General features: G+C 43.1%; 1 protein-coding gene across 1 annotated transcript in view; it reads right to left on the reverse strand.

Moving 5' to 3' along the window:
• The window catches only part of TEAD1 (TEA domain transcription factor 1), a 271,809-nt gene that overhangs the window by 165,911 nt on the left and 81,855 nt on the right, over positions 1–24,043 (reverse strand). Inside the window, 1 exon segment of the mRNA NM_001435829.1 lies at positions 14,668–14,923. Within this exon segment, the coding sequence (NP_001422758.1) occupies positions 14,668–14,869 (202 nt within the window). The 5' untranslated portion in view covers positions 14,870–14,923.

Raw genomic sequence — 24,043 nt, forward strand, 5'->3', positions numbered from 1 at the left:
TTACACACACACACACACACACACCCCTACCACTTAGAAACATCTCAAATAAGCTTACAAACATATTATGTCCAGTATATACCAGGGAAAAGAAATGGTCAAGCACTAACTTTCTAGGATTATGCTTTACTACTGTGAATAAATTACTCTAGTTCACAGCATCTCAGGTGTAAGATCAAAATGGTTACAATGGAAAAGTGTAAATAGGGAAGTGGGGTCTTGTAAATGAGTTAATTCTCCTAAGTTTTGTTTCACCAGGTGGTTTCTCAAGATAAAACAATCTAACAGAAAACATCCTGGTCTCTGTGCTTCAGTTTCTTATTTATGAAATCAAAATTCTTGCCCTTGTTGCTTCATTAGAATGTTGTAAATGTCATAAAAATGCCAAGAATGTAGGAAAGAAAACTTTTGAGAGGCACAAGATGGAATTTTATTACCAACAACTTTCACTAATTCAAACATTTTTTTTGAGGGCCTACTGTGTGCCAGCGACCATACTGGAGGCTGAGCAGCACTGGCTCTTGAAGAGTGCTCAGTGGGTACAGACCCACAGAAAGAGACCCTGACAGTGCTTACCACAGTTTTAAAAAAAGAGTCTGATGAGGCCTTTAACGGACAGTTAAAAGTCATGTGCTACGGAAACATAAGAGAGGGAAAAATCAGTTCTGTCTGTGGAGATTAAGGAAGGCTTCAGAGAGGATGGAGTGCTTTTTTAACGACCAGTAGGAGTTTACCAAGCAAAAAACAGGATGAACGGTATCCCAGACACTAGGAAAGTCCATTTTTTCTTTTCTACTGTCTACCTGGAACCAAAACTCTCTTCCACCCTAGCTAGGCAGCAGGGAGAACATCCAGGACTGGAGTCAGGATATGAACCCTAGAGCCTGAGCTCTTAACCACTACTTTCATGATTAAATATAATTAACGATTACAATCAAATGAGAATCTGACCCTGGGCAACTTACTAAACCTCTCTAGGCCTTGGTTTCCTCATCTGTAATGGGAGAATAATAGTAGCTATTCATAAGACTTGTTAGAAGGTTTAAATGGGTTAATGCTAAGTGTTCCGAACAGTACCTAGCACATTGCAAGCATAAATATTCATTATCGCAAAAATTCATTGCAAGGATAAATATTCATTATTATTGAGTCCCTGTCACATCACCTGCTCTGGTCAGTCCAGGCCTTACTAAGATTCATACATTTCAAAAGGTCCCTATCACAACGCATGTGTTCAACCCATTTGACAATTCCCTTCACCTAACAACTGTTTGTGGTTGCTGTCTAAGGACATATGGGGACTGAGAGAATGCTTCCTAATACACATGGTTTACCATCCAAGTAACCTAAATAGCATCTTTCATAATCAGGATCATATCACCATTGCATTTTGTGTGTTGCTGTGAGACAGAAAATACAACGGCACATCTTAGTACAGAGATTGCAATAACAGTTGAATAAACATGCAATCCGATACCTCACATCTGGCATGTCATCATCCCCAATATTTTACTGACAATCAAATATGTTTAAGGCTGTGGCTACTTTATAGGTACAAATGTCTTTATCAGGACATTAACGTGCACCAAACCTCTCTCAATAAAAGCAGTCATAACCAACAATCTCTTCTAAGCTGTCATGGAAGCTACTGTGTTTGTAATAGAACCATTCATCTAAGAGACAGTTGCCAAAGCCCATCTCAACAAAATATCAGGCAAGTCACAGAGCACAGAGGCAGATCCAGGGAAGAGGGTAGGCATAGAGTGAGCAACTGGGAACTTTGTAAATAGCCGAAAAAACTCAGCTTATTAACATGCTAAATATTACCCCAGAAGCTGTAAAGCTTTGGGGTGATAAATTATATTTCCCCCAAAGCATTCTCTTTTGGGTAGCCTAAAAGTTCCTCTGGCTTTTGCAAAAGGAACAAAGCCCTATGGAAATTTTCAGTTAATTACCAGTTTCACTGCCTGGGGGCCGGGGGGAAGGAGCAGGGGGTGGAGACTACAATGCAATAAAGAAAAAAATTGTTTTAAATAAATTAAGTGTCCTAGGCAGCAGGTTTCACTATCACACCTTTAAGACTGTGTTCTAAAAGGCTAAAAGGGAGAGGAGAGTATATTGATACAATAACAAACTTGAAAAAAAAAAAATAAGGCTGGGTGTGGTGGTTCATGCCTGTAATCCCAGTACTTTGCCAAGGCAGGAGGATCACCTGAGGTCGGGAGTTCGACACCAGCCTGGCCAACATGGTGAAACCCCATCTCTACTAAAATACAAAATTAGCCGAGCATGGTGGTGCATGCCTGTAATCCCAGCTACTGGGGGCGCTGAGGCAGAAGAATCACTTGAACCCAGGAGGCGGAGATTGCAGTGAGATGGTGCCATTGCACTCCAGCCTGAGCAACAAGAGCGAAACTCCATCTCAAAAATAATAATAATAATAATAATAATATCCAAATGGGCTTTGAAAAACAAATTTGATTTTATTATTTAGCTGGAACTGAAACATGTGAGGAAAGGGAAGGTAGGTGGGCAGAATAATCTGCAGGGTATGCATAGCAGGTCAATATCAAGCCAATCAAACACATTCGTGATGAAATATAATTAACAATTATAATCAAATGAGAATCTGTAGCACACTGTAAAGTACCCAGAGTGTTTTTGTTCTCTAAAATCTACCCACCTCTGTCCAATGGCAGTACAAATACAAGATTACTTGCCAGGAATCTATTACAAAGGATAACATGGCCATCAAAAACATTACTGGCAGAGAGAAGCCCCCAAGCCTCTAGGAATAAACCACATCTACTCTCACGTACAAGCTGAACGAAAAACACTCAGCAGAGATGTGGATCCTGTTCATTCTATTTGTGGTGTGAGCCTATAGACATTCGAAGAATGGATGTGGACGTCTTCCCCTCTCTCTCCCATCACCATCTTACCATAATACATGAATGTTGGAATTATGCGTCTCTGAGCTGGGCCAGCTGACTGACACACCCAAGTGGCCAGGGTACCTGTTGAAGTCCTGGACCAATGTCCTAAAACCTATAGTAAAAATGTCCTGTTCCCCTCCTCCGTCTCTGACCACCTGTCCCCTGAGCTCAACCTCAGTCACCCACAGGTGGAAGGGAGAGATGCTCTCTAAACACCCCTGCACTCCTCCCTGCCCACTGTGACCCCACCATGACTCCCCTGAGTGAACCCCCAGTAAACACCACACCACAGTGGACCCAGGCAATATGGTTTGCTTTCTAACTCTTGCTATTTTCCACATTTTTCTTTAATGAATATCCTTTACTCAGAACCAGAGGAAAAAATAAACTTGACACAATTATCTTTTTTCTTCTAGTTCCAAAAGTAACGTATGTTTGTGATTGAAAAAATCCCATTAATACAGAAACATAATAGAAACCGAGTCTCCTATAATCCCATCTCCCTGTGGCAACCACTATTAGTAGACTGTAAATTCCTCCAGATTTTTTTCTAGGATCCTCCCCAAGAACACACTTCTATATTTAAATTTATCATGTTGAACAGTCTCTAAAACAGCACCTTTACTGAGAGACCAACAGAACACCACCACCAATAATGATCATTTATTTTAAAAAGACCACTTTAAACACATACTATCGCTGGAATGGGATAAAATAGATAACAACAATAATAAATCAGAAACACATTTTCACGTAAAATGGAAGGTCACAGCAGCAGATGAGTGAGGAACTGAAGCTCTAGAGATGGGGGTCTGGTGGGGAGGAGAACAGAGAAACAGCGTTGAATCCAGGCCTGTGCTGCTAAGAACACAAATGTCCACCCACTCTCTACTTCCCTCTGATGCTGCAGAGGGCCACTATGAGGGAGGCCTGATGAACCTCTGCCTAGCGACAGGCTCTCTTTGGTCCCTTCCATCATTTGTGGCTCTGATCTCTGAAAGTCTGCCCTGGAGCTCCCCCATCCCCCTGTCCTTCGGCAGAAACCCTAAGAAAGGAGGGCTCAGCTCAATTTCTCCCTTAACCAAACAGCCCTCTAACTGAGCTAGGGATGCTTAACTCTGCCTTGATGGTTCCAACGTGTTCTTTCCTACTTTTCCAACAAGTCCTGAACAGGCTTAACTTCTAAAAGCATTAATTTTTTAAAAAATATGATGTAACTTCTTTTTTTTTTTTTTACTTTTAAGTTTGGGGTACATGTGCAGGTTTGTTATATGGGTAAAATCGTGTTATGGAAGTTTGTTGCACAGATTATTTTGTTGCCCAGGTATTAAGCCTGGTACCCATTCGTTATTTTTCCCAATCCTCTCCCTCCTCCCACCCTCCATCAGGCCCCATGTCTACTGCTCTCCTCTATGTGTCTGTTCATGTATTCTCCTTATTTAGCTCCCTCTTACAAGTGAGAACATGCAATATTTGGTTTTCTGTTTAAATTAATTAAACCATTAATTTTAAGAATTCAAAGAACTTCTTCATACATAATTACATTTTCTCTCAACACTGTTGAGAGGTAGAAAGAAACATGCTGACTTACTGGCCCCATTCTATTGGTGATGGCAACAAGGCTCAAAGAGCTTGTACGGCTGGCCCATATAACGATAACTATATATCACAAATAGGTATAGTTTTGCACCAACCAAAGAATTTGGGAGGAAGATGGTAGAAATGTTGACATTTTCTTCTGATCTTGATGTTCCTCCTGTCCCACTATTCTGCTCTCTGCTTTTTACTAGATAGATACCACTTATACTCTATCAACATCTTTCCATTCATATCCATGGGGCCATGTACTCCTCAAAGAAATCCCTCAGCATCTGGTTTACTTTGGTACCTTCTTTAAAAATTCACGCTTTACCACTGTGAAGTCCAGCATCTAAGTGATTAATCAACTCACTGTGGATGAGCCTCACAGTGCCTTGCTTCCTCATCTCACATGCCCATCGCCCACATTCACATCAGTTGACCATATTTGTGACCACACCTTGAAACTCATCCCCTGAAATCTCTCCATCTCTAATCTCAGTGCTGCCTCTCCCACGCATGACCAGAGCCTCCTGTCCTGCCTCCTCTCCTACATGCAGCAGGGCCTCTGAACAGCATGCCCCATGGCCGACCAGCCCCTCCAGCTTCACCTTGCCCCTTTCCCAACTTAGACTCCTACGACCAAGCCATAACAACTGTCAAAATATGAATAAACCCAATAATCTTGTAAAGAAAAAAATTACATAATCATGCCAATTGTTCCCTCACAAGTAATATGCATCATAGACCTACATTTAAAACACACAACTATAAAACTCCTAGAACAAGACACAGGAGAAAATGTTCAGGACCTAGGGCTAGGCAATGAGTTCTCAGACTCAACACCAAAAGCACGACTCACAAAAGGAAAAACTAATAAATAAGACCTCATCAAAATTAAAACTTTCACTGTTAAAAGTTTTGCTATGCTAAAAGTTCTTTCTTTTGCTTAGCCCATGTGAACAAGATGAAAAGATACGCTACAGGATAAGGAGAAAATCTTTGCAAACCCCATATCCAAAAAAGGGAGTTGTATTTAGAAAAAAGAATTCCAAAAACACAACAGTAAAAACATAAACCCTCCAATTAGAAAATGAACAAAACACATGAACAGACATCTCACTGAAGAGGATATACGGATGGCAAATAAGCATATGAAAAGATGTTCAACATCGTTAGTCTTTAAGAAAATGCAAATTAAAACCACATGAGGTATCAATACACACCTATCACAATGAAAATAATAAATGGTGATGACACCAAATGCTGGTGAGGATGCAGAGAAATTAGATTGCAGGTGAGAATGTAAAGTGGTACAGCTACTCTGGAAAACACTTGGGTAGTTTAAAAGAAAAAAAAATACTAAATGTACAAATACCATATGAGCCAGCAAATTACACTCGTGGGCATTTATCCCATGTAAGTGAAAACTTAGTTTCAGACAAAGACCTATACGTGTATGTTCATAGTGGATTTGAAACGCCCAAACACTGGAATCAGCCCAGATGCCCTTGAACAGCAGAATGGTTAAATAAACTGTGGTACATACATACCAGAGAATACTACTCAATGATAAAAAGGAACAAACTTGATACACACAACCTGGATGAATCTCCAGGGAATTAAGTTGAGTTGAAAAAAAGTCAATCCCAAGAGGTTCATGTAGTCTAATTCCATTTACATACCATGCTTGAAATGACAAAATTTTAGAAACAGGACAGATCAGTGGTTGCCAGCAGTTAGGGAGAAGGGCAACCTGGGTCCTGTGGTGTTGGAGCTGTTCTGTATTCTGACTGTGGTGATGGAGACATGAGCTTGCACAAGACTAACACACAACAAGTAGTGTATACAACTTAGTACACACATACAAACAAGTTCAAGTAAAACTGGGAAAATCTGAGTCATATCACTGGGTTGTATCGATGCCAATATACCACTTGTTGTGACATTACACTCCAGTTTTGCAAAATGTAACCATATTGAGGGGAAATGGGCAACATGCATAAAGGATTCCTTCGTGTATTATTTCTCATAATTGCATGTGAATCTACAATATCTCAATAAAAAATTTTAAATAAAAAAAGAAAGTAATACTCTCCAACTTCTCTTGGGCCTTTCACTCCTGAGTAGTTCTTTTACTCATCCCTGTCTGTCAATGATAACATCTATACTACATTTGCTCTACTTTTCAAAAGCCCACAATAACCTTCATCTGAGAAAAGCAATGAGGCCCCTTCTCGGCCCTCCCACCGTCCTCTTCCATTCTGCATCAGAGGAAAAGAGGCTCCTTTCCCTTTAAAGTCCCTTCTGGGTTTTGCTCTATCAAAAACATCCTCAACTCATAAATTCTTCTCCCCAACTAACCAAATGGCCAAGCGTCTCCCCTGTCCTAGAATAAGTCTTCTCTTAATTTGTTCTGTCCTTCAGGATATCATGTCTCCTTCTGTGCATGGTCAAACTCTCTGAAGACTGGGTCATGGTAATGTTCCCTCTCTGTAGAAAGGTAACATAAACTGAAAAACGAAACTAGCCTCATTCATTTCCTGCACCAAAACCTCATAAGGACTGCTTCAAATGTTAGCCTCATTCTCTGCTCACTTGTTTCTTTTATCAACTCTAAAAATGTGGGCCTGTCTTCTTGGACCCAGACTGCAGCTAGCCCAGCAGCTCTCAAACCTGGCTGATCACCCAAATGACCCAGGGAGCATTTAGAAATACAGTTTCCCAGGCCATACTCCCAGATATTCTTAGTCAGTAGTTGTTTTGTCTTTTAAGCTCTTTGAGTGTTTCTGTTGATAGTGAGGCTTGGGAACCACTAATCTGTCTTCTCTTTTCTGAAAAAGGCAATCACTTTACTCTCCCAGTGCTACACACATTCCATTTAAAATCCATGCCAGTTTTGCCCTTGATAAATTGTGAGCCTGGGCATCACAGGCCATTATCACATCACTTCTCTGATGATGAGACTCCAAACTAACCCTGCAACTTCAATCTGACTGAGCTCTAAGCAGGAATTTCCAACTCCTTACAGATTATCTCCATCTGAATGGTCACCCAGTACATCAAGCATATGACAAAACTTAACTCCTCATTCCTCTCCTCTCTACAAACCTGCTTCTCCTGCCTCCACTCCTCATCTCACTTAACAGTACCACCATCCTCCCCATGACCCAGAAGTGGAACCTGAAAACAAACTCCTCCTTCTTTTTCACAAATCGCATCCCATCAGCCAGTTCTGTTGGTTTTATCTCTGAAACTCCTTCCTCCCACCAGCACTGCCTGCATTCCAGTGCAGGCCTCATGCTCTCCTATCGGACTACTGTAATAGCCATCTAACTTGTCTTCACGCCTTCAGACCTCGTTTTGTCAAACACAGGCTGAGACATGTCATCTCTCCTGAAAAAAATGTAATGGCTTCCATCTGCCCCCAGGATGAGTGCCAGGCACCTTGGCGTGGCACTCGGACCCACAACGACACAACGCTGGCTCCTGTACTCCTCTCCCAGGAGATATTTTCATTTCTAAGCACATCAGGGCTGTGCCCTTCCAGGCCTCCATGCCTTTATCGCATGTTCCTTCAGCCAGAATGCCCTTCCCATCTCCTTTTCCCAACAAGGGCAAGTCTTCAGAATTTGCCTGAAGTTATATGCAACAGTCCTGAGACTACATACAAATACGTGATTTTTCTGGGGGAAAGGATCCATAGCTTTCTACAGATTCTCCAAGGGATCTATAATCCAAAATAAGTTTAAAAACCGCTTCGTGATTTTTTTCCCAAAGTTCAAAGTTAGCTAAGTCTGTCTCATGCTCTCTTTCATTCTCAAACATATACAAGTGCATTCCCCCATCATAAATAATCACACTTTGTGCTGCTCCACCGGGCATATCTCTAGTACAGAATATACTTCCTTCCATATCAATACTAGAGTCATTTGTATTGACTGGCTTAGTTGTCAACGTCAGCTCCACAGCTTATTTACTATGTGACCTCAAGCAAATAACTTGACCTTGCTGGACCTCACTTTCCTCAGCAGCAAAATGGGCATAATTACAGTACCTATATTATTGGGTTGTTTTTGAGGAATAATCAAGAGAGCACATCCTATAACAATGGGAAAGTGCCTGGTATGTTAACTGCTCACACAAGTCAGCTTTTTAAGTTATTTTCTGTCTGTTGTCCCCACCACACTCAAAGCACACTGCAGGCCCTCAAAAAATGATTTATAAATCCACATCTTCCTGAATCCCAGGGCTCATCACTGCCACAGCAAAGCTGTTGGAAAGCATAACTTGGTAATACTTTCACATTCTTTTCTTTCTACCTCCCATATGACCAATTCGTGAGCCATCTTTAATTAGCTATTTTGTACCCGGATTGCACAAGAGCTCACACCTTGTGCATACACCTTTGCATACCCCACACACATTAAGCTTCCCAATCAAAATGCTGATGACGCTGGCCTTGCTATTCTCACAGGAACCAAACTATTTCAAAAATTCCCCATTACTCTATCTGTTCTGAGTATTCCAGAATTAACCCTTGCTCTGCTATTGTCCATATTTTGTGCAGAAATCTTTTCTATCTCTTCAACTAACATTTGCCAACACAAAAAACAGGGGTTCTTCTTTCTCAATCTAAGATCATTAAATAAACATCTTCCTCTTTTTTTCCTTCTTTCTCTCTTTCTAGCCAGTTCCTCCCACAGGAGAGGCCCTCAGGGCTTACAGGCTTAATCACCTACATTCTCTGTTTGAACCATAATTCATCTCCCATAAGTATTTATTCAGCAAACATTACTGACATCTTCTATATTCCAGGCCTTGAAATACATCCTGTGATCGGTGGGGTCCCGGCTTTGGGAGCTTCTAGCCTGTTCTACCACATAGCTGTTTGTTTCATACTTCTAACCAATTAACTTGAAATAACACCCTGAATCAGAGGTCTGAAAGAGGAAATCAAAGATGCCACATGATATTCAGATGGATCACCGAGAAGAACACTTTGCCAAGGCCTGGAGACCCTCCAGAGCTGAGAGTCTGGCCATTTCCACACCAGGGCTCTGGGGTCTCCACTGACAAAGCCTACCTCCCTGATCCTCAAAGAGCTGTTGTGAGAACATAATATCTTGTAAAAGGATCATTTTGCAATTTTTTGACCAGTCCTCTGCATCCAGAGGAGTGTAGTGACCACAGATTTCAGTCTCTTTGCTGTACTAATCAAGACATACTCTCACTTGCTTGCACGCACTCTCATTCTGACATCCCCTTGTCAGTTCTGCCACTAACTCATTTAAAAAGCCCCCTTTCCTCTTCTGACTTCTGCTCCTATGAGGTAAAGAAAGAAGAAATCCTAAGTCCTATGCTACCCTGGTGGGCAGGGCACAGGTCAGCAGCGGGGGAGGACTGACTAGAGACACCCTCCCCCTCATCTTCGCTGGTCCTCACAATTTAGGTCTCTGGGGCTGACCAGTAGTCCTGGTATCCCAGTAAGAAAGGGTCCTTCCTTGAAGCTGACCTAAGCAAGGATCCTGAAGACATCTGCTTGCAAAAGGAGAAAGTCAATAGTGGCCGGGAAGATGTCTGGAAGCAATAGCTCTGCCCAGACTGCCTGTAGGATCCTAGGGCACTAGAACCTTCCAGACATCCTCCTGGCCACTACCGAGGCCAGCCTTGTGATCTGGGATCCTCTCCGTTATGTTATTTGAGATGATTTCTTCCTGCCAGCATCAGGCCAGGTGCCCTGGACCTTGGTAGCCAAGAATAGGCTTCAAAAGGCTAAGTGGAAGGTGACCATCTTCAAAGGGCTCTCAGACTTCTCAGAAAGCTTTGGCACACAGTCCTGACCTCAGGTCAGTTTCCTGCAAATGAACTTGAGATAGCTCCATGAGGGAAGGGACCATGTCTGTCTGGTTCACCACAGTATCACTGACAACCCCTAGCACAGGGCTGGAATACATCTGCCCTGGTGCTCAATACTGATTGACTGGATTTATGTATAACTGTCTCTACCAAGGAAGGAACAAATGCTCAGTAGAAAGAGTCCAAGATGTAGAGTCAGACAGCCCTGAATTTGAAACCTGCTAGCTACACCATTTACATCGGCCATGTGCAAGCCACTTTACCCCTCTCAGACTCAGCTTCCTGTCTATACAGTGAGGATAATACCAGCTTCAAAGCATTGTTAAGAGCATTAGACAGAATTGTATGTGAAGCCTTTAGCACAGTGCTTGGGAGACAGCACTTCTTTGTTTTCAGTTCATAAGCACTTACATACCTCTCACTATATGCTAGATACAGTTCAAACACTGCAGGGGGTGGTGGTGTTCCAGGTAACAATTAGTTCATTTAATTCTTCTAACAACCCTACACAGTAAGATCTATGTAATCCTCTTTTTCAGTTGAGGAAATTGAGACAGAGAAGTAAGGTAACTCGATCAAAGCCTGATATCTAGAAGTGCAGGGCCAGGATTCATATTATTTACAGAGTCCAGACTGTTAAGTGCTATACTTCTCTGCCTCTACAGCAAGCAACAAGTGAAGGTTAGTTCCTGTCCCTGCCCTATTTGATTATGGGGTATATCTGACTGGGGTTTTCAGTGCAAAAGAAACATATTCAGGTGTTCCTGTGGTTTGCTATTTATTTTGCTTTGTTTTAAACTACGGCCTGCTCCTCTGAAATCCAATTTTGGATAAGTTTGTTGATAAAGAACTTCCATCTCATCTTGTCCTCTTGCAATCTCCTCTCCCATGATCTACCAGGAAAAGAGACACACACAGCTATGTAAAAACAAAAAATGAAAAAGACAAGCACAGAGAAAGAGAGAGCCCAAGAGAATGAGCACACACACCCTTAGGAACCAGGTCTAAGGACGTCTCATACCCGTTCTAGTAATCCATAAAAACGACTGCCTACACATAAGGGTGCCCACAGCAGAAGCCACCTATCCACATGGAGCCCAAACACATAAAGTTTCAGCTCCCCAAAGACTAAGTTAGCAGAAAGCGAATGAAGCCATCTCTTCCAGTGGCCAAAACCTCATCATAAAGAGAGTTTTCCTTTTATCTCCTTTATAAGACTGCATTTGCCCTACTGCCAACCACGAAGGAAATTTCATTACCAAAATAAATCACTTGACCTTGCTTCTCCAATGGCTCAGGATTAGTGACATCACAAAACACTCTACAAATGCTCTGAAATATTGGAATAACCCTTTCAAGTAAAAAACACTTGGTATTTCACTAAAAGACTAAATCATTTTTATTTTACTGCACGGAATTCAAAAATGCTTTAAATGCTTTCATTTTCAAAATCCTAAGAGAAAAAGTACGCTCTTTAAGGCCTTAAGAAACCCTGACTCCTGGTCTGGTTTTTGTCCCAATTCATGTATGGTAAGATGGGGAACAGGCCGAAAGTCCAGGACAGTACTCTGGCCCCACACTACTCATATGATTCAATTCTCGAGTGGCTGGGGCCTCACCGTGAAGGCTCCCAAGTCAACTTTCTCTCATCCTCCAAGTCACAGGCAGGTCAGAGGCAGCTCCCAAGCAGTTCTTCTTAAGGGGTTCAGTCTCCACCACCAATAGCCCCATTAACCACCATGGTTCCCTTCCAAGGTAGCAGTAGAAGCAAAGCTCCTCATGTCGACCAGAGAGACAGAGTTCAGGGCGGATGTTTCCTCCCCAAGGAAGCTGCCTGGAACTGGGGGTGGCTGCAGCACAGTGCAGCCAATGCATCTTCTGAGCCCCAATTAGGATACACACTCCCCCAGGCTGTATACTCCACTTGCTGAAAAATCCACAACCAGTAAGTCTGTTCTTTCCAAATGAGTTAAAATTCCTAATGCTGCTTGCTCAAAAGGAATGTCCCATTTTAAATCAGGTTAGCCACCAACACAGTCACTAAATGTGCTGCTGAGTTAAGGTGAAAAGAATCCATACATCAAAACCATGCACACTCAGGAAGCACTCAGAATTTAAGTTATGCTGGGTACTCAAGACAGGCTAGGCTCCCAAGCTGCACCATATGGTTCAAAACTGACCCTCTTGCTCAGTGACAAGAAACAAAACCATGGCATCACAAAATGCAAGAGTCCAAAGGACCCACGGACATCATCAACTACTTTACCATCTTATTTTACACAGGAGAAAACTGAGACCAAGACCAAGGGTAAAATGTTCAAGTTCACTGTTGATACAACTACTCACATCCAAAGCTGCTCTTTGTTCTTCCTAGCCTGCTGCCTCTGAGACCCAATTACCAACAAGAGCTCTTATACAATTATTTTCACATAAAAATATTTTTATAATTGAATTATAGGCAAATTGGTTAAATCCACCAGGGCTGTTGTCTATAAAGTAAAATCTCAATGGAGAACAAAACAAAACTGGAGGTGACAAAAGTTAACGTGGGGTTCTCAGCCCCAAAACCTTAATCCTGAAAGGACAGGACCTTTCCCAGTATTTCCTGTGGGAAATGAAGTACAGTAGTTATGCCCAACTGGGATTTCTAATACTATGCCTTTGTTTGAAATTGAAACAATTTTTGGGTAAGCAAATGAGAGTTGTACAAGGTCCCAAAGTTACCCTTTACTACCCATAATAATTCATCTTCAAAGAAGCTTCAAAGATTCAAATGCTTTTCTCTGCCTTTAAGAAAGGGAGGAGCTACATTTTCAGGTATGAAAACAAGACCACAAAGCAAATAGCCAGGCTGAGGAAGAAGACACCAGGAAAGATCCAGACATACAGAAAATCTAGGGCCCTGAAACTCTCTTCCCATAGTAGCATTTCACCAGCTACGAAGAGGCTTCCCTGGCTACAAAGGATATTATGGGAACATAAAACAAATGCTGAAGGCTTGGGTCTCCTCCTCCCCTGTGTGTGACAGGCTGAGACTCCAATGCTGCAGAAAGCAAAATTTTCCTTTTTTCCATTACATCATCCAAGTTGGAGAGGAGGAGGGCGGGGTGGGGGCACAGCTGGTGGCAGCTGCACCACCATCTGCTTTCTCCTTAGCAGTGTGTGCTGGTTGAAGCCACAGTCTCTTACAGCTCCTGATAGAGGAAGTACAGTATTAAAGGTACAACACACCATTATGAAAAAGACTTCAAATTGTTTAGAAATAATCACTCCCATGATACGTTAACAACTTCAGGTAGACTACTGAGCCAGTTCTCTTTGAGTTTAGGTTATCTGTGTTTGCATCTTTTTAGACTCAGCTACAGTGCGAATTCTGTCAACTCAACGTGCTCAATTAGACAATCAGAATGTTCAAGCAGCCACACCTGCCATCTGCTTCCCAAAAGGTAAGCAGCCAAAAAGTATAGGTCTGCAGCTGGAAGCATTTATGGAAGGAAGTTAGGGGGTGCCCAAACCCAGCAGGCAAGACCCAGACCGGCAGGTGGATCCTTACTGCCGCCCCTGGCATCCCGAGCCAACTAGTCAACAGGTCTCTCTCTCCTGAGCACTCTTGGTGTTTCCTTCAGAATGCCCTTCAAGGCAACCCCCAAAGCAGGGGAGATGGTGAGAGTGACAGGGGTGCTAATGCCTTGCCTGATCATTCAACTGTAAACTGGCAGCAAAGCAGCAAATTGGTGGTTCAGAGGCTGATCAAGCCCATGCACATGCTTTCTCTGGCCTGTACAGAGTTGCTTTAAAAAAAAATGCTGGCTTTTTAAAAAGAGTAGACTTCATATAAGCATCTAGAGGGCTGGCTCTTCTTCAAGGAGGCTGGGGGGCAATCAAAGGATTCGGCAGCACCAGGCCCCCATTCCTAGTGGCATCAGTTATCTAGAGGTAAGCGGCAGTGCTTCCTTGCGATCTGGTCTGCGTTCCAAAGACCTCCTCCCCACCATCTGGTGTCTGTACATGCCATTGCAACTATTTATGCTCCTGCCTGGACCCCTAGAGCTTCTGACGTAATGCTGCTACACATGTAGAAGAAGAAGAAAAGCCCAGGGGGTGATTTCCCAAAGGTCCTTTATTGACTCTCCTTTTTCATTGAGGGTTAGTCCTTTTGGATGACCCACTAAAATTCTACAAATATCATTCAACCCCATACAATGAATGGCTCTTGCTGGAAGACCAGCTACAATCTATCCCCTACCACAACAGCAGGTTGTAGTATTTCAAAGGAGTGTTCCAGGCCACTTACCATACATTTTGCCTTCGTCTGATAAGATGATTTTTCTCCTCCCACATGGCGGATAGATAGCCAGGGCCTCCTGAAAGCTTTGCTCAATGTCAGGGCTCCAGACCCCTTCTGCATCATTGTCAATTGGCTTATCTGCAGAGTCACTCATCCTTTCCATGTTTTCGGCAGGGCTCTCGCTGCCGCTCCAGCTGCTGGGCTCAATTTTGGCGGTGGGATTTTCCAAGCCGAAGCCTGGAGCCTTTTCAAGAAAATAAACCTAGAAGAGAAAACAAAAAACAGTGTAAGGATATGGTAACCACAAACATAATGCTCTTGCTAGCTCTAGTGCAAGTTCTTCAGTCACCAGCTTTTTTTATTTCATTTTATTATTTCAGTCGTTTTGGGGGTACAGGTAGTTTTGTGTTACATGGTTAAGTTCTTTAGTGGTGATTTCTGAGATTTTGGTTCAGTCACCAGCTTTGCTTGGAGAACTCCTAGTGGAGAATACGGAATTTTGAGATCCAAGTGGCTTTATTATCTAAGTATCATGTTAAGCACCCACACGGAAATGCAACAGTGGGCAGAAGCTGGATAATCTTCACAGTCAAGAGGAAATTTATATGGAAGAATAGTACTCACTCGGAGTTCCAAGTTTGCAGTGATTCATACAAAAACCATTTACTGAGTGCCCACTATCTACCAGGGGCACTATGCTAAATGATCATCAAATCTCCAAAGCAGAACAAGTTATTTATAAGAAAATAAAGTTTTTAAAATGTCCACTTCACCATGGCAACTGGCATTATAACTTGGAAACTGTTAGTTTCACTATCCCAATATGAGATCATCAAGATACAAGATGGTGGCAGGATCAAGGAGGGAAAGATTATTTTGGTATCACACATACTCATTCTACCGAGACAGCAACGCCGACTGATCTGGACCTATGTCATTTATCTCTGAGGCTTTTACCTTGTAGAATCAGGCCACTTTGCCTCTCTCAGCTCCTAGACTGTAACCTTGAAGCAGGGACCAAGCTGTCCCCAGTCCTGACTTCCCTGCAACATCTATCACAAGTGCCTAGCACATCTATGGAAATATTCTCTATTGACATGGAGCACTCCCTGTCGTAGCCTATGCTGAACTCCTGATCACATGAAAACTGTGGGGGAGTACTTCATTTTTTTTTCTGTAGCACTGAAAATTATAGTACCAAAAAGAAAACCTCCCAAAGATCTATTCCCCTCAAAGTATGCATATAACCTATGGTCATAAAGGGATAAGCTTTCCAAACAAATGTCAAACTGGCATAACACCAATGTGAAAATGATCTAATCCAGTGCTCCCTACTGTCTGGCACACTAACATATCAATATTCCTTTGTTGAAAAGGCACAGGATCATTCATTGAAAGGCCTTCCAAAATTGGGGGAGAAAGGCTTGATCGAAAAGAGGAGGCCGAGGGCCTGAGTAGGGAGGGCTTCATGTGGCCACAGTTCACCCCCTTCTCACCCCATCAAGTCCAGGCAGTATTACATACGGACACCCAGGAGGGAAGCAGGTGCTGGTGGTCCCACCTGGCACCAGGGACTGCTCCCTGTTCCAGGGCCGTTCCCTGACAGCAAGCAACCTGTCTTCTTCCCCGCCCTCTCCCAACTGTATCCTGTGCCCCTGTCCTCCCCGACCTGTGTATATCAACAGATGCTAGGTGCAGAAACTCTGAGGCACATGAATATTATACAATTAATGGTATAACTATAACTAGTGGGCACTTCTGGCTTCTTCCCTTCCAGCTTTGTAGACCTGGCAGCACCTGGATTAAACACACACACACACACACACACACACACACACACACACACACACACACAAAACCCTCTGGTTGTCTGCCTTTAAATGCTGCTACTGAGCCATCATTCAAAGAACTTGCCAGCAAAATAATTACTGCCTCTTACCAATATATGTACATTTACACAGGACTTTCAAAATTGCCAAATGTGAAGGTATAAATTATGCCACAAGAAAGCATTTTGTGATTGACCTCCGGATGAACCTGACGATGCCTACAGTGTGGGCCTTTTGAATTCCAACTATTACCATTTTTGTTAGGATCCAAGAGTCTTATAAAATTCAAACTGAACTATACTCTAGAGTCTGTTCTAGCTCCAAAGTAGTTTATTAAATAAATTATGAGAATAAGAAGGAATTCTTTGAGCAGTGGCTAGCCCACCTTCTTCCTCTCCACCCTACCCGCCAAAAAACAAACAAACAAAAAGACAAAAACAGACCAAAACAACACACACGTACAAAACCACAGGCCAGTCCTTGAGCTCTGGGCAGTTCACAACAGTATGAATTTACTCCAAGGAGCCGCACTTTAAGATAAATAATAGGTATGCCCAGTGCTCAGTCAGGATGGCAGGGAATGGGACCCAGGGGATAGGTGAAGGGACTGAGGGACCTTCAATTGCCTAAAAAGAACATTCTCATATAACTGTAAGCCCCAGAGTCTCCAGACCAAAACACACCAACTACGCCCATTCAGTGCTTGAAGTCCCCTCAAAATCTACTCAACTGGTCACAGTCTACCCTTGAACACCACCAACAGCAGGGAACGCATTACCTTCTCAGTACTACCCCACTTCATACTGACAAGTTGAAATTCTTCCATTTATCAGGCGAAACCCCATCTCCTGGTTAACATCTACACATCCATTCCTTGAGAGTATACCCCATCCTTCGGGGGAGCAAATCTCTCCTAAGACACCCATTTAGGTATGACAGGAGCAGCCCCCAGGATCCTAATTGTCTTCCAGACTAGAAACCATCATCCCTCCGCCCACCACATGAATGCATGTTATGGCCCCCAATAAATGGCACTCAGAGGTGGACTTACTTTCCATTAAACTTCTAAGCTCATGCCCCTCAGAGGTTGCCCCTGAATCCTGACTTTTGTGCAACTGGTGTCAGAGCTAAAAGCAGGAGTTTATATTTATTCCTATTAAATTCTATCATTTTTAGCCTCAGCCCACAGCCCAAAGATGGGAAGATTCTTCTGATTCATAACTGCACACTTAGTGTCCTAAGACACTAAACAATCTCTGAAGAGCTGTCTGTCACATGGGAAGGATGTAGATCCACTGTGGGGAAGTTCCAAAGAACATTCTGACTCAACGTAAGAAAAAAATTTCTGCTACTTGAACTGCTCCACAAGGGGCAGGCTGTTCTAGCTGACAGGCAGCAGGGTCTTGCAGACAACATCTTCTCATTACTTCTGTAGGTATGAATCACAAGTTCCCGGTTATTTGGGGGAATGCAGTATTAACTAGCATTAATTGATCTATCTACTTAGTAAGTACAGCCAGTTTTAAATGCTCACATATTTTTATTCATTTACTGCAAAGGAAAAGACCCTCTGTGTCCAGGTCTTGCAATTTTTGGTCAACTAGAGTTCAGCAGGATGGAATTACCTAATCTAGCAATGGGCCAGGACACAGCCCCAGAAACTACCAGATACACAATCCACAGAGTTATACAGGCCTTTGGTTTTACAACCCCATAGTAAGATGAAGACTTTACATATGGGCAAAGAATTTCCTATCACAACACTGCGGCTGGCTGAGAAAAGCTCCCCATACTGGATACCAAAATAACTACTCTGGCACTCCATCTCTCAGGTTCCTTCCAGTCCAGTCCAAACTCCACCTTATCCTGGAAACTGGCCTTGTATCTACAGACTCTGAGAGTATCAACCACACTTTAGGAGAACCCTAAAAATGTGTGGAATTGGCTAACTGCCATGCAATCTACCTCGATTCTCAATCTATAGCAATAAGCAACTGATTATAATCAACATTAAAATCTAAACGAGTGAATTATGCACACAATGTCTGTACCTGCAGAGCTGATATCTTTACCTCCCCATACATATAAATCCTTTAAGTGAAGGAGTCAGCTTTCACTAAATTCAGTAAATAAAGAACACAGTGTTGGGGCAAGAGGTGGGAGAGGAAGGGAAGGGAGTTTATGAAGACTCCAACAGATCTGGGTTCCAAACCTACTCGCCCTCAAGCCATGGAGCTTAAACTACCGCAATTACTGTTGCGGCCAACCTAATAACTCTGTCAGAAGCTCAGGTTTTCATTTGTTAAATACAGATAACAAAATCCATCCCAATACAGAAAAATGATTAAGGGATGGAGGGACTCTATTCCACAGGGTTGCCATAAAGACAGTAAGATCATGAGTGAAGGTGCTCTGTCATCTGTAAAACCATGAACAGACATTCGCTTATGTCCGAGTCCATCCTCTCTAGACAATGTTGTGTACCTTGTGATGGATGGTGAAGAAAGAGCTTCCTCTAACGGTTCACTTTGGGAAACTGATTTACAAAGGATCTCTTCTTCAAGGTCTTCAAATGACTGCATAGAAAATGTAAATTGGTAACAACACCTTTATTTCTAACACTCTTCTAAATCTGAATTTATTCACGGGTTCAACAGCTTTCAGATTCTTACGGGCAGTGTGGTTCAGGGTAGTAACCCTTTCCACAGAATGCCTTCAAGGAAAGAGAAGAGAAAAGTCTTGTTTGTTGGAAATTTTTTTTTTTTTTTTTGAGATGGAGTCTCACTCTATTGCCCAGGCTGGAGTGCAGTGGCACAATCTCAGCTCACTGCAACCTCCTCCTCCTGGGTTCAAGCACTTCTCCTGCCTCAGCCTCCCGAGTAGCTGGGATTACAGGTGTGCACCACCGCGCTCAGCTAATTTTTGTCTTTTTTAGTAGACACAGGGTTTCACCATGTTGGCCAGGCTGGTCTCGAACTCCCGACCTCATGATCCGCCCGCCTCGGACTCCCAAAGTGCTGGGATTACAGGTGTGAGCCACCGCGCCCAGCCGGAAATACTTTTAAAAATATGTAGCCCCCATGTGCCTCAGTTTCCATCATAAACACTTTTCTGAAAGATCCTTTATTCCTTAAATTTTTCCCAAATGCACTCTAATAAACTCCAAAAACAAACTCTTACTACTATCCAAATATCCTAGTAACTGCCACAACAACCACATTCCCTAAATGGGTAATTCCTTCATCATAACCTACTGAGGCTTCAAAAAGAGTAACATGAGTACAGTGGAGATATCACATGTGCATTCAACCAATACACATTTTATTATAAAAGCCTGGGGGATGACCAGGATAAGATGGTCCAATGCAGGTGCTCTGACACCAACTCTATCCAAACAAGCGATGAGATAGGACACAGGAATTTGCTGCTCCCTTGATCTTAATTCCTGTGGGTCTCTCTTAATGTCAGTTTCTCACCCATCTTCAGATTACTTAAAGGCTCTTAAGTAAAAGGGTTGATTTTAAGCAATCCTCATAATTAATAAAATGCCACTGAACACAAGGATCACCAAAAAAAAAAATCTATATGGCTTGCTTTTGCCAGTGTCTCAATATTCTATGAGGCCACAGGAAAAGAGCTGGGATGAAGTTAGGGCTCTGTCCCCCTGAGTAACCCAGGACCACACAGCACCTGTAGCTCCAGTATGCCTCAGTTTCCACCATTAACCCTGGAGGAAACCAACTTATTCCTTCATCACCATGTGATCCCACAGACTTTACCTATAACAGAACTTGGTAAGCTGGGGCCTGTAATCCCAGCACTTTGGGAGGCTGAGGCGGGTGGAGTCAGGAGTTTGAGACCAGCCTGGTCAACATGGTGAAACCTTGTCTCTATTAAAAAAAACAGCTGGGTGCGGTGGCTCACGCCTATAATCCCAGCATTTTGGGAGGCCAAGGCGGGCAGATCACAAGGTTAGGAGATCAAGACCATCCTGGCTAACATGATGAAACTCATCTCTACTAAAAACACAAAAACAAAATTAGCCAGGCATGGTGGCAGGCGCTTGTAGTCCCAGCTACTCGGGAGGCCGAGGTAGGAGAATGGCGTGAACCCAGGAGGAGGAGCTTGCAGTGAGCTGAGATTGCGCCACTGCACTCCAGCCTGGGCACAAAGCGAGGCTTCATCACAAAAAAAAAAGTTAAAAAAAAAAAAAAAAACTTAGTGAGTCAGTTTGTCATTGCTCCTCCCACTTGCACCCCAGTGTCCCTCCCTGAGGGCCGAGACTATATAACATTTACAGTGTCCCTAGCGCCAGTATCATACCTGACATATAAATGGTCAATGAAAGAAAGAATGAACCTCCGGGCGCGGCAGTTCACACCTGTAATCCCTAGCACTTTGGGAGGCCAAAGTGGGCAGATCACCTGAGGTCAGGAGTTCAAGACCAGCCTGGCCAACATAGTGAAACTCCGTCTCTACTAAAAATACAAAAATTAGTCAGGCATGGTGGCAGGCGCCTGTAATCCCAGTTACTTGGGAGGCTGAGGCAGGAGATTCGCTTGAACTCGGGAGGCAGAGATAGCAGTGAACCGAGATCGGGCCACTGACCTCTAGCCTGAGTGACAGAGCAAGACTCTGAATAAAAAAAAAGAAAGAAAGAAAAGAGGAGAGGGGAAGAGAGGGAGAGGGAGAGGGAGAGGGAGAGGGAGAGGGAGAGGAAAGAAAAAAGAAAAGAGAAAAGAAAAGAAAAGAAAAGAAAAGAAAAGAAAAAAGAAAAGAAAAGAAAAGAAAAGAAAAGGCAAAGCAACAACCAGACGACACAAATATTCTTTGATAACAACATGACTGAGTGTATCATCCAAAGTTTCCACAAGAAAAGGAAGTGTTTCAGCTACTTTCACATTCCTGACTCTGGCCAAGGTTCCAATGAGTAGTAAGAGACCCAGAGGAAATCGCCAAATTAGGAGGACACAAGGAGACAGACTTTAAGCCAGGCACAGTGTAAACAACGAAGAGTTGGCTGGCTGATCCAATTTCTTAATCACAATTATTGGCAACTAATAGTCCTTCTGTGTTAGAGGGACAAGTAAGATTTGGGTCCTTTAAGAGGTAATCTTTTATCATGAGCAAATCTCATTTTGAGGAGAATGGTAATTTTTGAGATAATATATAATTTTGCCTTCTCCATTTCTCTTTCCCTTTTGATGACTGGAGAAGAAAATTACCAAAAGGTGACAGCCACAGGGAAAGAGATAAGGGAGGCAGAGTGGCCAGGGTGTAAAAACCAGAAGCCAGGGAGGTGGCCAAGGAAGAAATTCGAAAAGGTGACAAATGGTAAAGCAAATCTGAGTGAGCAGGAGAGCAAAGGGCAGCACCCAGACAGTGGTAACGGGATGAGCACTAAGAGAAAAGATTTCTCACAGCCCAGGAGGAGAGAGAAGTCAGTACAAGTGAGGACCACTTCAGGGTTTCTAGAAAGAGAATCACATGGTTGGAATATTTATAGTGGACAACTCAACCAAACATTTGATGGTCCGAAGGTCACTGTAATCTTAGTCAACGTCCAAATTTCTCTCATAGGAGAAAAGCTGCCCTCCAACAAAAAGACTGGGGGGAAAAATGATGCTTTACTTCCAAAGTGAACTGGTACCTCAAATCCAAGTTCAGCCTTCTCCCAGAACTAGGTATCAGGCACAATGCCAGCAGTTTCTGCCTGGAGGATCTTATTTAATTGCTGCACTTCCCCCTTCAGTATTATCCCCACTTTGTGAGGTTCAGAGACCTAAATCAATTGTCCGAAGTCCTATGCTTCACAGAGATTGAATCTAGGAGTAATTTTCCAGACAGAATGCACATTCCGTGGGAATATCAGACACACTGTACCCTCACTAGACAGCAGGATGTAGGCAGTGCTGAATTCTTAGCTCTGTCCGTGAGTGACATCATCAAGGACAGTCTAATTAATTCCTAATGAATAGTGATGATCCTGACTCACCGCTCTGGGCAGCTGAGAGGAATGTCAGACACTAATAATGGTTAATTGCTTTTGCATATGTAAAGTGGGTTGTATTATTATTTTCCTACCATTTAAGACACTAGCCAACCTTGCTAACAAGTGGCCTGAGGAAAATATAGGTGAAGATCGGCAGCCTGGATTTTGTAGGCAACCACAAAAGAGACGGAAGCACAGAAAGTATGTCATTGTCAGAGACAGGGCAGAATTCTCAGGGAATGGGAATGCTGATGCTGAGAATTGAGGCAACATCTGCCACGACGACAGTAGCAGCCAGTGAGCCTTGGTGCCAACGCCAACAGGTTCCCTCTAATTTCAGCAGGGAGGAGTGGATAATTACTCCTTCTCGTTTTCAAAAATCACTTCCGTGTCAACAGAATCCCATCAACAAGCCAATATCTCTTCACCAAGCCCCAATGCTGAGCATCCCATTAGAGGACTTAGCATTACCCTCCTGAGAATCCCTGATTAATTCTCCGCTCCATCAGCCCTAAGTACTTGCCCAGGTGACAGCTCAAGAAAAGCTCTGATTGATTTCATGCTATGCAGCTCTGATGGGACCACTCTGCATTACCAGCCTTTAGGGTAATCGCCCACCCCATCCCCTTAATGAATCTGTTAGCCATTGAGAACAGAAATCCTGCCCCTTCCTTTCTCCCGTCACTACCACCAGTCAAGCTGATCACTGTTGTTCTTCATCAGCAGACTCCTTCAAAAGGACAAGGCCACAGCCCCAATTTCAGGCAGTCTATCCTATCTGACCATTCCAAAGCAAAGACCTGATACGAAGACAGTGCATGCGCAAAGTGAGCGTGAGCCAGAGGACATGACTCGGAGCCCAAGTCGCTCTCACCCTGGGAACTGGACAACTTAACCTCGGGAAACACATTTCAAACCCAGAAACAGAAGCTTCTTTCCTGTTTTAAGAGAGCAAACGTCCCATCTGTTAGCAGTAAGGAGCTGTCAGTATTTCAAAAGGAAAACTCGTAAGCCTTTTCCCAGGAGTAACAGTCAAAAAAAACCTTAAGAATAACTCCCCAATTCCAGTACGCCTGCAGAGTGAACATACACTTGGGGTAGACTAACCAACCATAAAGCTTACTAAAAATAAAGAAAACACCAGGAAAACAATACTCCTTAGCCACTAACCTATGGATCACATCACTTTCTCAGTCGGTAAGATTCACCATCCGATTATTATAGCTCAGTATTTTAAATGACAATGAGCATAAAGTAAAAATCAAAAGCAGAAGTAAAAAGACATCAACATACAAGATAAAATATAAGTATATACACCATTTCAAGAAGTTCCCTCAGCTGCATGACTGATGGAATGCCTAGAAATGGGTCCTATGCCATTAGAAATGGCTCCCTAAGAGGCAAGTCTATGGGTAAATGCCTGGGGAGTCATCCCTGCTTACTAAAGGCCAGGCAAGACTCACCCAATGTTACACAGTCTGTTGACAGCCAACTTAAATGGTATGTTGGCATTGGCCTCACTCCAAGTCCCAGCAGCAACCGGCCCAGATGTGACCCCCCT

The sequence above is a fragment of the Macaca mulatta genome, chromosome 14 (assembly GCF_049350105.2).
Source record: "Macaca mulatta isolate MMU2019108-1 chromosome 14, T2T-MMU8v2.0, whole genome shotgun sequence".
Taxonomy (NCBI): domain Eukaryota; kingdom Metazoa; phylum Chordata; class Mammalia; order Primates; family Cercopithecidae; genus Macaca; species Macaca mulatta.